This window comes from Pseudophryne corroboree, chromosome 6 (assembly GCF_028390025.1).
Source record: "Pseudophryne corroboree isolate aPseCor3 chromosome 6, aPseCor3.hap2, whole genome shotgun sequence".
Taxonomy (NCBI): Eukaryota; Metazoa; Chordata; class Amphibia; order Anura; family Myobatrachidae; genus Pseudophryne; species Pseudophryne corroboree.
Genome location: NC_086449.1, coordinates 246,762,207 through 246,779,711, shown reverse-complemented (window position 1 = coordinate 246,779,711; position 17,505 = coordinate 246,762,207). Strand labels below are relative to the sequence as shown.

Genomic DNA, 17,505 nt, shown 5'->3' with positions numbered 1-17,505 from the left:
CCTGTTTTCTAAGACCCCTCTTTGCTGGTGATATGGTTGTAACCTCCACATCAGAGCGGGGCGGAGGGAGCTGGGAGAGGGGGCGGCGACGGGTCTCCCAGCTGTGTTACGTACAGGTGTGAGGCGGCCGGTATGTAAATCAGGTGTGTCCGGGGGAGGTTAGTTACGTAGTTTGCGGAAGCTGCGGGCCTGTTGATGAGGCCGCTGCGCGGGGACGGAACAGAAGAGAAAGTTGCTGGAGTTCCGGAGAGAAGTTGGTGTCCGGGTCTGAGACGTCTCCAACATGGGGGGAGCCTCCAGCCATCTATCCAAACAGCTGCTGAAGGAGTACCAGGTACAGTACTGCGCTACCCGTCATGGCTGATCCCTGCGGTGCTGACAGTGATAATAATATAATAGTGCTGCTGCTATGTAATACTATGGGGCATATATACCATGGGTGAAATCTATATACCAGGCGTGCAGCTGCTGTGTTTCCGCATTCCCGGCTGATGGGATAGGTACTGATAATATGGTTATAGCCGCCTATTTATCAGGGACCCCATTAACTATTCTCCTTATTATCGCATCATTGTGTGCTGATAAGAAATAAAGGCGGCATTTGTAGCACTCGCTAAAGAGGCAGTCGGCAGGTCAACATAGGTAAGTATGTGTGTGTCGGCAGGTGTGTAATAAAGTTTTACTCTCAAGGTGTGTGTCTCCTGTTTTTATTTGGGTATTTTTTCCCCAGTAGTACTACAGGTACCAGCGGGCCCGTTTTTCTCCCGCATGCTGGTACTTGTGGTTCTCCAAGTACCAGCTTGCGGGGGAGGCTTGCTGGGACTTGTAGTACTACTGGAAAAAACAATATTCTTTCAAATTTCTCAAGGCTATCAGCCTCCCATCCGCAGCCCTTGGATAGGGGGGACAGCCTCGGGCTTCACCCCTGGCCCTTGGGTGGCTGGGGGGGGGGGACCCCTTGATTGAAGGGGTCCCCACTCCCCCAGGGTACCCCGGCAAGGGGTGACTAGTTGGATATTTAATGCCACGGCCGCAGGGCGCTGTATAAAAGTGACCCCCGGCTGTGGCATTATCTGTCCAGCTAGTGGAGCCCGATGCTGGTGTATAAAATACGGGGGACCCCTACTCTTTTTGTCCCCCGTATTTTTTGCACCAGGCGCAGAGCCCGGTGCTGGTTTTAAAAATACGTGGGATCCCCTGTCATTCCCCCCCCCCCCCCCCCCGGATTTTTAGAACCAGGACCGGCTCGAAGAGCCCGAGGCTGGTTATGCTTTGGAGGGGGGACCCCACGCCATTTTTTACCGGGATTTTACCATTCCATCTAAAAAAAAACATATTATTTTTAAAAATTTTTTAAAAAATACTTGTGCCTCCAAAAAAGACAAACCAAGTACCTAATCCCTTCTAATATAAATAGATATGCTATTACCAATAAAAAAAACACCAAAAAAAACATGTTTTACATTTTTTTTATTAGTTTCACCCACCAAAGTGTGGCGGATTGAAAATGACGAATTTACTGTCTAAAAGCACTGTTGTCGAATTTCCAAACTTCAATTGAATATACTTTGGTCGAATTGCAGCACTTGTATCATTGCAGAAAAGTCGAATTTGACAAAAGTCGAATTTTGAAAGTCCGTTTTTTTGACGGAAAGTACTGAATTGCATTGCCGATTTTTTTTTTTTTTGGCGAAAAAGTCCCGTTTTTCGCCAATTTCGGGAATTCGACCGCTATTGCATATACCCGTAAATGATGCATCAATCCTTCGAAAACGTCAGTTTTCAGAAGATTGAAAGCAGTTATTACTGAAGGGGTGTGAGCAGAAATCCGACAAATGTGCAGGCGATGCTGATTTCTGCCCTTAGCTCGGCGGAAACAGCATTGCGTCGGGCACTTAAGTCAGAGAATGCTGGTTCTCCTGACAAAACACCCTGTTTAGTCCCGGAGAATGGGCGTTCTCCGATTTACCATTACGTTGTATTAAATAGCCCCAGGAGCTAATTCCTGGGGCTATTCAACTCTTAGTATTGAATTGTGCCCATAGTATGCCTTTAATTCTGAAGTTGTTTTAATGTTATATCTACTACAGAGGATTTATAAATTTAGTAATTAATATTATTTGTTTCTTGGTATATTTTCCCCTCTGCTCTTTTATCTCGCATCTATAGAATGTTTAAGTGACTTGTTTAATTTCTGTTTTTATTTAGGAGCTGACTTACCTCACAAAACAGGAGATCCTTCTGTACGTATTATATACTAAGCATGTTATCTCTTCTGCTGTTCCATTAATTCTTATTTAACAGAAAAAGAGCATTGTACTACCTTCCTTTGAAGAAACCTTTATGCATGTAACCTCTCATAAGCCAAGGTTAAATCTATTATTTGCCATTTTCTGGATACACCAAGTTCATATTTTTGGAGATTTTTCCATGTCAAACTGAATAGAAAAGGCAGAGTACCATATTACTTGTTATTGGAACGATATTTTACAATCCAGTTCTTCTTTTGTCATGGCAGTGGTTCTCGAACTGTGTGCCGTGGCACCCTGGGGTGCATCGGGACACTTGCAGGGTGCACCGGGTTGGTGACAGAGGATCAATTCAAATTATTTATGGTCCATGCAATAGGCAAAACCAGTGCTGGTGTCTGCCAATCATAAGATATGTGGACAAACAGAAGCGAATCCTGTCCCTCACCACATAATTAAACTTAAGTATGAGTATTAAATATACACACAATTTACTTAATTTTAAGACCCTTTTGGCCTAGGGGTGCCATGAAAAAAATTCTGACACTCTAGGGTGCCGTGTTTCAAAAAAATTTGGGAACCACTGTGTTATGGTACTGTTCGTGTAATACAAATTATACAAACTACTGTGTTGCATCTACATCATATACTGCAATATAGTATACTAGAAGCTAGTGATACATTATATGCCCATATAAGCTAATGGGGAGAGCTACATTCTTTTAAACAAATCATAAATTTCAGTGTGAGGTACTTATTAACCCGTATTACTAACAGTGTTAACAGTAACTTGTGATTTGTATAAAAGTACCAGGCCAGTGACTATGAGCCTTGATTTGCTCATAATTGTACTGCGTGCTAGGTGTAGTCATATATGTTTTGTTTGAACGACTGTAATATACTTATCCAATTTCCTTGTTTTCTAGTAGGGATGCATTGTGCCAAGTCTGTGCACTCTGCATTTATAATGCCCTAGCCAGAAATTAATTGTGCAAAAATTATTTGATCAAAGTCCAGACCAGTCTGCCGTCTGCACACTAGGGGGTGATCAAAGCATTTACTAAGACGTTCTGGAAATTAGCGAAGAGAACTTAAAATCTTTTTATGTCTTTAATATTTAATAGCACTTAGTTCTGCCTATATTTAATCTCTGCTGGTCAATTTCCTACTTTGCCCGTACTAAAGTGTTTCGTAGTTTATGCTTTTTGAAAGCTTTAATAAAATATTAATAAATATTAAAACTTTTATATCTGCTGTGTTGGTAGCTATTTATTTATTTATTTTTACTTCTCAGTTTGCTTTTAAAGAAAGACCTGAGAAACTTTCTATCAGCCCGATCTTTACCAGCAAATGCTGAGTATGGGGAGTATAGAGGTGTCCTTTCTTACTGGTGTTTCTTCTGTCGTGCCAAAGGTCAACATGGTCGTTAGGTCGACATGTCAAAAGGTCGACATGAGTTTTTCACATTTTTTTTTCCCCTTCGTTTTTTGGACTTTTTCATGCATGACAATCCACGTGGACTACAGTTAGAAACGGTAACCTTGCCCGAACGCGAGCGATACGAGGGGACACGGTGCACCAATTGTGGTTCCCTGTCACTTTGTGAAGAAAACGACACCAAAAAAAGTCCAAAGACCCATGTCTACCTAATGACCATGTCGACCTATTGTCCCTGTCGACCCATACCCATGCCAAGTAGCCCCCCACTGTGCGGCAGGCGCTGTGCGATTCGTCTGAGCATCTTTTTAGCTAAACTATGTCTTATTCGCGTAATAAAAACACATAGAAGCGGCAGAACTACATTGCCAGTTTGCACTAATGAGTTTGGCGTGTCAAATTTGTGTCTGAATTTGTGTAAAAAGGGCTTAGATTCGAATTGCTGCAGCTTTAATGACAGCCAAGTTCTGTTGTGCTTCATCTGCTTTTTGAAAACCAATTCATGTACGATTGTTGTTGCGATCCATCGCAGATCGCAAGATTGGCCATTGTATAGTGCTGTTGTGCAGTATGTACCCAGCTTAAGAGGCAAAATGTAAAGAAAAATCTGGTACGCTACTCCTTGCAGAGTTTCTCAGTCGCAGTGGACGTCTTGCGCCACATAGTGTACGGACACCCAGTAAGTGAGGACACATCTGTAGTCTGCTTGTTGACAATCACAGTATCGACAGGCAGTATGCAGACCCAGGAATGCCGGTACCGTTCGGTCAACAAGTGCTACTTACAGCATTTAATGTGCGCCGGCAGTACAGCTGTACCGTGATCATTCAGCATCATGTCCATAGTCGTACTGTCAGAGAGCGTAAATGCTTTAAGTAGCACTTGTCAGCCTAATGGTACCGGCATGTTGCTATTGTAATAACTTTGCTGACATTCCGGAGTCCACATACTGCTTATCGAAAACATGGATGTACAGTATACCGCTGAGAATCAATCTTTGTTTTCTGGTAATTCTATCCTCTTCATTCTACAGTGCTCATAAAAGATTTGGTGATCTTCTACAGAAAGAACTCAGAGGCAACGTTGAATCTATCAGGGTCCCAAAGGAAAAGTTTCTGACTTTGCAGGAATTAAAGGTAATTGTGCTTTTGTTTTAGAAAGGAAACCCTAATCAGAACAGACTGTGTGATTTCTGACGACTTGCTGCTTGTACCAACGTGGAGGCTCAGAGGGTGAATGAACTGTTCAGCATAAAGCACTTAGAAGGGAGAATAGGTAGAAATAATAACCCATCAGGCATGTCCAATAATAAAACAGGCAAGAGAACATTCATGTCAAAGAAATGCAATACACACATTAGAGAGAAAAAAATACAATGCTTGCAAACAAATAAATAGCACATGGGAGAACAATATAGCAATCGCATAAAAAAACTGGGATGGCCACGAAAGCATTAGCCTCTGCCGGACACAAATACAGCCTAGTCAGAAGAGTGCTCTCGCTTCAGGGCAAAAGAGGCCTGCCAGAAGGATCAGACATTGTCAAATTTTAACGGACATTTCCGCTTAACGTACATGAATCTTTCATGAGCAACAGTGGAATTGGCCAGGCCAGGCCAAATCTGGAAGGCAGGAGCTTGTAAAGCCGTTCGCCTCCTCGCAACACATACTCTAGCCAGTACGAGGAGGTCTTGAGATGGAGACAAAATATGCACAACCCAGGGTCACGCAGAGGAGTATGGATTCCAGTCCTGCCTGTGCATTGTATCATCTGGGACCAGAAAGCATAGACCATGGGCAGGACCACAATAAATGCCAGAGTTTTGACAGGCGATTCAGAAATACAGGGGGCACTTCTCCTCCACTGTGCGCATGATGGCGCTGCAAATGTCTATAAAACATAGTTTAAATTGTAACTAAGCTGCGCAAAGCAATTGAGAATGGTATCTAGATATACCTGGCTGATAGTGCAACCTCATGAGCTAGCCAAAATGCCCCACCCACCAATTTTAACTATGGGAAATAGTTTTCTCTGACGTCCTAGTGGATGCTGGGAACTCCGTAAGGACCATGGGGAATAGACGGGCTCCGCAGGAGACTGGGCACTCTAAAGAAAAGATTAGGTACTATCTGGTGTGCACTGGCTCCTCCCTCTATGCCCCTCCTCCAGACCTCAGTTAGAATCTGTGCCCGGCCAGAGCTGGGTGCTCCTAGTGGGGTCTCCTGAGCTTACTAGTAAAGAAAGTATGTATTAGGTCAGTGGTTCCCAAACTGTGTGCCGTGGCTCCCTGGGGTGCCTCGGGACACTTGCAGGGGTGCCCTGGGTTGGTGGTCCAGGACCAATTCAAATTATTTATGGTCAATATAAAAGGCAAAACTAGTGCTGGTGGCTGTCAGTTATAAAATATGGGGACAAACAAAAGCACATCTTGTCCCTCACCACAAAATTGAGCCTAAGGATGACATATAAACACAATCTACTTAATTTAATATTTCTTATTAAATCTCTCAATAAGAAATTATTGGCCTGGGGGTGCCGTGAAAAAAATTCTGATACTCTAGGGCACAATGATTCAAAAAAGTTTGGGAACCACTGTATTAGGTTTTTTATTTTCAGTGAGCTTCTGCTGGCAACAGACTCACTGCTACGTGGGACTAAGGGGAGAGAAGCAAACCTACCTGCTTGCAGCTAGCTTGTGCTTCTTAGGCTACTGGACACCATTAGCTCCAGAGGGTTCGAACACAGACACCTGTCCTCGATCGTCCGTTCCCGGAGCCGCGCCGCCGCCCCCCTGCAGAGCCAGAAGAACAGAAGCTGGAAGACGACGAAATCGGCGGCAGAAGACTCCTGTCTTCATTTAAGGTAGCGCACAGCACCGCAGCTGTGCGCTTTTGCTCCCATCACACTTACACACTCCGGTCACTGTAGGGTGCAGGGCGCTGGGGGGGGATGGGCGCCCTGGGCAGCAATTGAAGTACCTTTTGGCAATAAATATACATATATACAGTCTGGCACTGTATATATGTAAAAAAACCCGCCATTTTTTTACACAGAAAGCGGGACAGAAGCCCGCCACTGAGGGGGCGGGGCCTTCTTCCTCAGCACACCAGCGCCATTTTCTCTTCACCGCTCCGCTGGAAGCAGCTCCTCAGGCTCTCCCCTGCAGTATCCAGGTACAAGAAGGGTAAAAAAGAGAGGGGGGGGCACATAAATTTAGGCGCAAATAAAACATATAAGGCAGCTATTGGGTAATCACTTATTATAAGTGAAAATCCCTGTGTTATATAGCGCTGTGGTGTGTGCTGGCATACTCTCTCTCTGTCTCCCCAAAGGACTTTGTGGGGTCCTGTCCTCAGTCTGAGCATTCCCTGTGTGTGTGCGGTGTGTCGGTACGGCTGTGTCGACATGTTTGATGAGGGTTACGTGGAGGCGGAGCAAGGGCAGATAAGTGTGGTGTCGCCCCCGTCGGGGTCGACACCTGATTAGATGGATATGTGGAAGGTCTTAAACGACAATGTAAGCTCCTTACATAAAAGGTTTGATGACGCTGCAGCCTTGGGACAGCCGGGGTCTCAGCCCGCGCCTGCCCAGGCGACTCAGAAACCGTCAGGGGCTCATAAACGCCCTCTATCTCAGATGGTTGACACAGATGTCGACACGGAGTCCGACTCAAGTGTCGACGATGATGAGGCACATTTACAGTCTAAAATGACCAAGGCCATCCGATACATGATTATTGCAATGAAAGATGTATTACACATTTCTCTAACGTCCTAGTGGATGCTGGGGACTCCGTCAGGACCATGGGGATTAGCGGCTCCGCAGGAGACAGGGCACAAAAATAAAGCTTTAGGATCAGGTGGTGTGCACTGGCTCCTCCCCCCTATGACCCTCCTCCAAGCCTCAGTTAGGTTTTTGTGCCCGTCCGAGCAGGGTGCAATCTAGGTGGCTCTCCTAAAGAGCTGCTTAGAAAAAGTTTTTAGGTTTTTTATTTTCAGTGAGTCCTGCTGGCAACAGGCTCACTGCATCGAGGGACTTAGGGGAGAGAAGTGAACTCACCTGCGTGCAGGACACCATCAGCTCCAGAGGGATCGAACACAGGCCCAGCCATGGAGTCCGGTCCCGGAGCCGCGCCGCCGACCCCCCTTGCAGATGCCGAAGATTGAAGAGGTCCAGAAACAGGCGGCAGAAGACTTTTCAGTCTTCATGAGGTAGCGCACAGCACTGCAGCTGTGCGCCATTGTTGTCAGCACACTTCACACAGCGGTCACTGAGGGTGCAGGGCGCTGGGGGGGGCGCCCTGGGCAGCAATGTATAATACCTTTTTTATGGCTAAAAATACATCACATATAGCCCTTGAGGCTATATGGATGTATTTAACCCCTGCCAGATCTCACAAACTCCGGGAGAAGAGCCCGCCAAAATAGGGGGCGGGGCTTATTCTCCTCCGCACACAGCGCCATTTTCCTGCTCAGCTCCGCTGTGAGGAAGGCTCCCAGGACTCTCCCCTGCACTGCACTACAGAAACAGGGTAAAACAGAGAGGGGGGGCACTTTTTTGGCGATATTACTATATTTAAGCTGCTATAAGGATACAACACTTATATAGGGTTGTTCCCATATATATATTATAGCGCTTGGGTGTGTGCTGGCAAACTCTCCCTCTGTCTCCCCAAAGGGCTAGTGGGGTCCTGTCTTCAATAGAGCATTCCCTGTGTGTCTGCTGTGTGTCGGTACGTGTGTGTCGACATGTATGAGGACGATGTTGGTGTGGAGGCAGAGCAATTGCCGGTAATGGTGATGTCACCCCCCAGGGAGTCGACACCGGAATGGATGGCTTTGTTTATGGAATTAGGTGATAATGTCAGCACATTACAAAAATCAGTTGACGACATGAGACGGCCGGCAAACCAGTTAGTACCTGCCCAGGCGTCTCAGACACCGTCAGGGGCTGTAAAACGCCCTTTACCTCAGTCGGTCGACACAGACCCAGACACGGACACTGAATCTAGTGTCGACGGTGAAGAAACAAACGTATTTTCCAGTAGGGCCACACGTTATATGATCACGGCAATGAAGGAGACTTTACATATCTCTGATACTGCAAGTACCACAAAAAGGGGTATTATGTGGGGTGTGAAAAAACTACCTGTAGTTTTTCCTGAATCAGAGGAATTGAATGATGTATGTGATGAAGCGTGGGTTAACCCAGATAGAAAAGTGCTAATTTCAAAAAAGTTATTGGCATTATACCCTTTCCCGCCAGAGGTTAGGGCGCGCTGGGAAACACCCCCTAGGGTGGATAAGGCGCTCACACGCTTATCAAAACAAGTGGCGTTACCGTCTCCTGATACGGCCGCCCTCAAGGATCCAGCTGATAGGAGGCTGGAAAATATCCTAAAAAGTATATACACACATACTGGTGTTATACTGCGACCAGCCATCGCCTCAGCCTGGATGTGCAGTGCTGGGGTGGTCTGGTCGGATTCCCTGACTGAAAATATTGATACCCTGGATAGGGACAGTATTTTATTGACTTTAGAGCAATTAAAGGATGCTTTTCTTTATATGCGAGATGCTCAGAGGGATATTTGCACTCTGGCATCGAGCGTAAGTGCGATGTCCATATCTGCCAGAAGAAGTTTATGGACGCGACAGTGGTCAGGTGATGCGGATTCCAAACGGCATATGGAAGTATTGCCGTATAAAGGGGAGGAATTATTTGGCGTCGGTCTATCGGATCTGGTGGCCACGGCAACTGCCGGAAAATCCACCTTTTTACCTCAGACCCCCTCCCAACAGAAAAAGACACCGTCTTTTCAGCCGCAGTCCTTTCGGTCCTATAAGAACAAGCGGGCAAAAGGACAGTCATATCTGCCCCGAGGCAGAGGAAAGGGTAAGAGAGGGCAGCAAGCAGCTCCTTCCCAGGAACAGAAGCCCGCCCCGGGTTCTGCAAAGCCCTCAGCATGACGCTGGGGCTTTACAAGCGGACTCGGGAGCGGTGTGGGGTCGACTCAAGAATTTCAGCGCGCAGTGGGCTTGCTCACAGGTGGACCCCTGGATCCTGCAGGTAGTATCTCAGGGTTACAGGTTGGAATTCGAGAAGTCTCCCCCTCGCCGGTTCCTAAAGTCTGCTTTGCCAACGTCTCCCTCAGACAGGGCGACGGTATTGGAAGCCATTCACAAGCTGTTTTCTCAGCAGGTGATAGTCAAGGTACCCCTCCTACAACAGGGAAAGGGGTATTACTCCACACTATTTGTGGTACCGAAGCCGGACGGCTCGGTAAGACTTATTCTAAATCTGAAATCTTTGAACCTGTACATACAAAAGTTCAAGATGGAGTCGCTCAGAGCAGTGATAGCGAATCTGGAAGAAGGGGACTTTATGGTGTCCCTGGACATAAAAGATGCTTACCTGCATGTCCCAATTTGCCCTTCACATCAAGGGTACCTCAGGTTCGTGGTGCAAAACTGTCATTATCAGTTTCAGACGCTGCCGTTTGGATTGTCCACGGCACCTCGGGTCTTTACCAAGGTAATGGCCGAAATGATGATTCTTCTGCGAAGAAGAGGCGTATTAATTATCCCTTACTTGGACGATCTCCTGATAAGGGCAAGGTCCAGAGAACAGCTGGAGGACGGAGTAGCACTAACCCAAGTAGTGCTGCAACAACACGGGTGGATTCTGAATTTTCCAAAATCTCAGTTGACCCCGACAACACGTCTGCTGTTCCTGGGAATGATTCTGGACACGGTTCAGAAAAAGGTGTTTCTTCCGGAGGAGAAAGCCAAGGAGTTATCCGAACTTGTCAGGAACCTCCTAAAACCAGGAAAAGTGTCTGTGCATCAATGCACAAGAGTCCTGGGAAAGATGGTGGCTTCTTACGAAGCGATTCCATTCGTCAGATTCCACGCACAAACTTTTCAGTGGGATCTGCTGAACAATTGGTCCGGATCGCATCTGCAGATGCATCAGCGGATAACCTTATCTCCACGGACAAGGGTGTCTCTTCTGTGGTGGTTGCAGAGTGCTCATCTGTTAGAGGGCCGCAGATTCGGCATACAGGACTGGGTCCTGGTGACCACGGATGCCAGTCTGAGAGGCTGGGGAGCGGTCACACAGGGAAGAAACTTCCAGGGAGTATGGTCAAACCTGGAGATATCTCTTCACATAAATATACTGGAGCCAAGAGCGATTTACAATGCTCTAAGCCTGGCAAAACCCCTGCTTCAGGGTCAGCCGGTGTTGATCCAGTCGGACAACATCACGGCAGTCGCCCACGTAAACAGACAGGGCGGCACAAGAAGCAGGAGAGCAATGGCAGAAGCTGCAAGGATTCTTCGCTGGGCGGAAGATCATGTGATAGCACTGTCAGCAGTGTTCATTCCGGGAGTGGACAACTGGGAAGCAGACTTCCTCAGCAGACACGATCTACACCCGGGAGAGTGGGGACTTCATCCAGAAGTCTTCCACATGATTGTGAACCGTTGGGAAAAACCAAAGGTGGACATGATGGCGTCTCGCCTCAACAAAAAACTGGACAGGTATTGCGCCAGGTCAAGAGACCCTCAGGCAATAGCTGTGGACGCTCTGGTAACGCCGTGGGTGTTCCAGTCAGTGTATGTGTTTCCTCCTCTGCCTCTCATACCAAAAGTACTGAGAATTATACGGCAAAGGGGAGTAAGAACGATACTCGTGGCTCCGGATTGGCCAAGAAGAACTTGGTACCCGGAACTTCAGGAGATGCTCACGGAAGATCCGTGGCCTCTACCTCTAAGACGGGACCTGCTTCAGCAGGGACCGTGTCTATTCCAAGACTTACCGCGGCTGCGTTTGACGGCATGGCGGTTGAACGCCGAATTCTAAGGGAAAAAGGCATTCCGGAAGAGGTCATTCCTACACTGGTAAAAGCCAGGAAGGAGGTGACTGCACAACATTATCACCGCATTTGGAGAAAATATGTTGCGTGGTGTGAGGCCTGGAAGGCCCCCACGGAGGAATTTCAATTGGGTCGATTCCTACATTTCCTGCAAACAGGATTGTCTATGGGCCTCAAGTTGGGGTCCATTAAGGTTCAAATTTCGGCCCTGTCGATTTTCTTCCAGAAAGAATTGGCTTCAGTTCCTGAAGTCCAGACTTTTGTAAAAGGAGTACTACATATACAGCCACCGGTTGTGCCCCCAGTGGCTCCGTGGGACCTTAATGTAGTTTTGGATTTTCTCAAATCCCATTGGTTTGAGCCACTCAAATCGGCGGATTTGAAATATCTTACATGGAAAGTAACCATGCTACTGCCCTGGCTTCAGCCAGGAGAGTGTCAGAATTGGCGGCTTTATCGTATAAAAGCCCATATCTGATTTTCCATTCGGACAGGGCAGAACTGCGGACGCGTCCTCATTTTCTGCCTAAGGTGGTGTCAGCGTTTCACCTGAACCAGCCTATTGTGGTGCCTGCGGCTACTAGCGATTTGGAGGATTCCAAGTTGCTGGACGTTGTCAGGGCATTGAAAATATATATTTCAAGGACGGCTGGAGTCAGAAAATCTGACTCGCTGTTTATACTGTATGCACCCAACAAGCTGGGTGCTCCTGCTTCTAAGCAGACAATTGCTCGTTGGATTTGTAGCACAATTCAACTTGCACATTCTGTGGCAGGCCTGCCACAGCCTAAATCTGTCAAGGCCCATTCCACAAGGAAGGTGGGCTCATCCTGGGCGGCTGCCCGAGGGGTCTCGGCATTACAACTCTGCCGAGCAGCTACGTGGTCGGGGGAGAACACGTTTGTAAAATTCTACAAATTTGATACCCTGGCTAAAGAGGACCTGGAGTTCTCTCATTCGGTGCTGCAGAGTCATCCGCACTCTCCCGCCCGTTTGGGAGCTTTGGTATAATCCCCATGGTCCTGACGGAGTCCCCAGCATCCACTAGGACGTTAGAGAAAATAAGATTTTACTTACCGATAAATCTATTTCTCGTAGTCCGTAGTGGATGCTGGGCGCCCATCCCAAGTGCGGATTGTCTGCAATACTTGTACATAGTTATTGTTACAAAAAAATCGGGTTGTTCTTGTTGTGAGCCGTCTGTTCAGAGGCTCCTACGTTGTCATACTGTTAACTGGGTTCAGATCACAAGTTGTACGGTGTGATTGGTGTGGCTGGTATGAGTCTTACCCGGGATTCAAAATCCTTCCTTATTGTGTACGCTCGTCCGGGCACAGTATCCTAACTGAGGCTTGGAGGAGGGTCATAGGGGGAGGAGCCAGTGCACACCACCTGATCCTAAAGCTTTATTTTTGTGCCCTGTCTCCTGCGGAGCCGCTAATCCCCATGGTCCTGACGGAGTCCCCAGCATCCACTACGGACTACGAGAAATAGATTTATCGGTAAGTAAAATCTTATTTTCTCTGACGTGCTAGTGGATGCTGGGCACTCCGTAAGGACCATGGGGAATAGCGGCTCCGCAGGAGTCTGGGCACAACTAAAAGAAAGCTTTTAGACTACCTGGTGTGCACTGGCTCCTCCCACTATGACCCTCCTCCAAGCCTCAGTTAGATTTTTGTGCCCGGCCGAGCTGGATGCACACTAGGGGCTCTCCTGAGCTCTTAGAAAGAAAGTGTATTTTAGGTTTTTTATTTTACAGTGAGACCTGCTGGCAACAGGCTCACTGCAACGAGGGACTAAGGGGAGAAGAAGCGAACCTACCTGCTTGCAGCTAGCTTGGGCTTCTTAGGCTACTGGACACCATTAGCTCCAGAGGGATCGACCGCATGGAACTGGCCTTGGTGTTCGGTCCCGGAGCCGCGCCGCCGTCCCCCTTACAGAGCCAGAAGCAAGAAGAAGTCCGGAAAATCGGCGGCATGAAGACTTCTGTCTTCACCAAGGTAGCGCACAGCACTGCAGCTGTGCGCCATTGCTCCTCATACACACTTCACACTCCGGTCACTGAGGGTGCAGGGCGCTGGGGGGGGGGCGCGCCCTGAGCAGCAATAAAAACACCTTGGCTGGCAAAACAATCACAATATATAGCCCCAGAGGCTATATATGTGATAATTACCCCTGCCAGAATCCTTAAAAAAGCGGGAGAAAAGTCCGCGAAAAAGGGGCGGAGCTATCTCCCTCAGCGCACTAGCGCCATTTCTCCCTCACAGCTCCGCTGGAAGGAAGCTCCCTGGCTCTCCCCTGCAGTCTACACTACAGAAAAGGGTAAAAAAGAGAGGGGGGGCACTAAATTTAGGCGCAGTAAATATTATAGCAGCTATAGGGGACATAATTCAGTTAGTCCCTGCATTATATAGCGCTCTGGTGTGTGCTGGCATACTCTCTCTCGGTCTCCCCAAAGGGCTTCTGTGGGGTCCTGTCCTCTGTTAGAGCATTCCCGGTGTGTGTGCGGTGTGTCGGTACGGCTGTGTCGACATGTTTGATGAGGAAAATTATGTGGAGGCGGAGCAGATGCCTATAGAAGTGATGTCACCCCCTGCGGGGCAGACACCTGAGTGGATGGTTTTATGGAAGGAATTACGTGCAAGTGTCGACTCCTTACACAAAAAATTTGACGACATGCCAAATGCGGGACAGCCGGCTTCTCAGCTCGTGCCTGCCCAGGTGTCTCAAAGGCCATCAGGGGCTCTAAAACGGCCGCTACCTCAGATGGCAGACGCAGATGTCGACACAGATACTGATACCAGTGTCGACGACGATGAGTCTAATCTTATGTCCACTAGGGCCATTCGTTGCATGATTGAGGCAATGAAAGAGGTATTACACATTTCGGATATAAACCCAGGTACCACTAAAAAGGGTATTATGTTTGGGGAGAAAAAACTACCCGTAGTTTTTCCCCCATCTGAAGAATTAAATGAAGTGTGTGAAGAAGCGTGGGCTTTCCCCGATAAAAGATTGGTAATCTCTAAAAAAATTACTAATGGCGTTCCCTTTCCCGCCAGAGGATAGGGCACGTTGGGAAACACCTCCTAGGGTGGATAAAGCGCACACACGTTTGTCTAAAAAGGTGGCACTTCCGTCTCCGGATACGGCCGCCCTAAAGGAGCCTGCGGATAGAAAGCAGGAGGCGATCCTGAAGTCTGTATATACACACTCAGGCATTATACTTAGACCAGCTATTGCGTCAGCATGGATGTGCAGTGCTGCCGCTGCATGGTCAGATTCCCTGTCAGATAATATTGACACCCTAGACAGGGACACTATTCTCCTAACCATAGAGCATATAAAAGACTCAGTCTTATACATGAGAGATGCACAGAGGGAGATCTGCCGGCTGGCATCTAAAATAAGTGCATTGTCCATTTCTGCTAGGAGAGGCTTATGGACTCGGCAGTGGACAGGGGATGCAGATTCCAAAAGGCACATGGAAGTTTTGCCTTATAAGGGTGAGGAGTTATTCGGGGATGGTCTCTCGGACCTAGTTTCCACAGCGACAGCTGGGAAGTCAGCATTTTTACCCCATGTTCCCTCACAGCCTAAAAAAGCGCCGTTTTATCAGGTACAGTCCTTTCGGACCCAGAGAAACAGGCGAGGAAAAGGCGGGTCCTTTCTGTCCAGAGGCAGAGGTAGGGGCAAAAGGCTGCAACAAACTGCAGGTTCCCAGGAGCAAAAGTCCTCCCCCGCTTCTTCCAAGTCCACTGCATGACGGTGGGGCTCCACAGGCGGAGCCAGGTACGGTGGGGGGCCGGCTCAAAAATTTCAGCGATCAGTGGGCTCGCTCACAGGTGGATCCCTGCATCTTGCAAGTAGTATCTCAGGGGTACAATCTGGAATTCGAGGCGTCTTCCCCCCCCCCCCCCCCCCCCCCCCCCCCGCCGTTTCCTCAAATCTGCCTTGCCAACAACTCCCTCAGGCAGGGAGGCTGTGCTAGAGGCAATTCACAAGCTGTATTCCCAGCAGGTGATAGTCAAGGTGCCCCTACTTCAACAAGGACGGGGTTACTATTCCACACTGTTTGTGGTACCGAAACCGGACGGTTCGGTGAGACCCATTTTAAATTTGAAATCCTTGAACACATACATAAAAAAATTCAAGTTCAAGATGGAATCGCTCAGGGCGGTTATTGCAAGCCTGGACGAGGGGGATTACATGGTATCCCTGGACATCAAGGATGCTTACCTGCATGTCCCCATTTATCATCCTCACCAGGAGTACCTCAGATTTGCGGTACAAAATTGCCATTACCAATTCCAGACGCTGCCGTTTGGACTGTCCACGGCACCGAGGGTGTTTACCAAGGTAATGGCGGAAATGATGATACTCCTTCAAAAAAAGGGAGTTTTAATTATCCCGTACTTGGACGATCTCCTAATAAAGGCGAGATCCAGGGAGCAGTTGTTGGTAGGAGTAGCACTATCTCAGGAGGTGCTACACCAGCACGGTTGGATTCTGAATATTCCAAAGTCACAGCTGGTTCCGACGACACGTCTACTGTTCCTGGGAACGATTCTGGACACAGTCCAGAAAAAAGTGTTTCTCCCGGAGGAGAAAGCCAAGGAGCTGTCATCTCTAGTCAGAGACCTCCTGAAACCAAAACAGGTGTCGGTACATCACTGCACGCGAGTCCTGGGAAAGATGGTGGCTTCTTACGAAGCAATTCCTTTCGGCAGGTTCCATGCCAGAATCTTTCAGTGGGACCTGTTGGACCAATGGTCCGGATCGCATCTTCAGATGCATCGGCTAATAACCCTGTCTCCAAGAACCAGGGTGTCTCTGCTGTGGTGGCTGCAGAGTGCTCATCTCCTAGAGGGCCGCAGATTCGGCATACAGGACTGGGTCCTGGTGACCACGGATGCCAGCCTTCGAGGCTGGGGGGCAGTCCCACAGGGAAGAAACTTCCAAGGACTATGGTCGAGTCAGGAGACTTCCCTACACATAAATATTCTAGAACTAAGGGCCATTTACAATGCCCTAAGTCAGGCAAAACCCCTGCTTCTACACCAGCCGGTACTGATCCAGTCAGACAACATCACGGCGGTCGCCCATGTAAACCGACAGGGCGGCACAAGAAGCAGGACGGCAATGGCAGAAGCCACAAGGATTCTCCGATGGGCGGAAAATCACGTGCTAGCACTGTCAGCAGTGTTCATTCCGGGAGTGGACAACTGGGAAGCAGACTTCCTCAGCAGGCACGACCTCCACCCGGTAGAGTGGGGACTTCATCCAGAAGTCTTCACACTGATTGTAAATCGTTGGGAACGGCCACAGGTGGACATGATGGCGTCCCGCCTAAACAAAAAACTGGAGAGATATTGCGCCAGGTCAAGGGACCCTCAGGCGATAGCGGTGGACGCTCTAGTGACACCGTGGGTGTACCAGTCAGTTTATGTGTTCCCTCCTCTGCCTCTCATACCAAAGGTACTGAGAATAATAAGAAAACGAGTAAGGACAATACTCGTGGTTCCGGATCCAAGAAGAGCTTGGTACCCGGAACTTCAAGAGATGATCTCAGAGGACCCATGGCCTCTGCCGCTCAGACAGGACCTGCTGCAGCAGGGGCCCTGTCTGTTCCAAGACTTACCGCGGCTGCGTTTGACGGCATGGCGGTTGAACGCCGGATCCTAAAGGAAAAGGGCATTCCGGAGGATGTCATTCCTACGCTGATTAAAGCCAGGAAAGATGTAACGGTAAAACATTATCACCGCATATGGCGGAAATATGTTGCTTGGTGTGAGGCCAATAAGGCCCCAACAGAGGAATTTCAGCTGGGTCGATTTCTGCACTTCGTACAGGCAGGAGTGACTATGGGCCTAAAATTAGGCTCCATTAAGGTACAGATATCGGCTCTGTCGATTTTCTTCCAAAAAGAACTAGCTTCAC

General features: G+C 48.2%; 1 protein-coding gene across 1 annotated transcript in view; it reads left to right on the top strand.

Moving 5' to 3' along the window:
• The first annotated feature begins 62 nt into the window (after positions 1-62).
• CIB1 (calcium and integrin binding 1) overlaps positions 63-17,505 on the top strand; it is a 57,885-nt gene continuing 40,442 nt past the window's right edge. Inside the window, exons 1-3 of the mRNA XM_063925834.1 lie at positions 63-334; positions 2,209-2,243; positions 4,720-4,822. Of these exons, the coding sequence (XP_063781904.1) occupies positions 284-334; positions 2,209-2,243; positions 4,720-4,822 (189 nt within the window). The 5' untranslated portion in view covers positions 63-283. The remainder of the gene's footprint in view (positions 335-2,208; positions 2,244-4,719; positions 4,823-17,505) is intronic.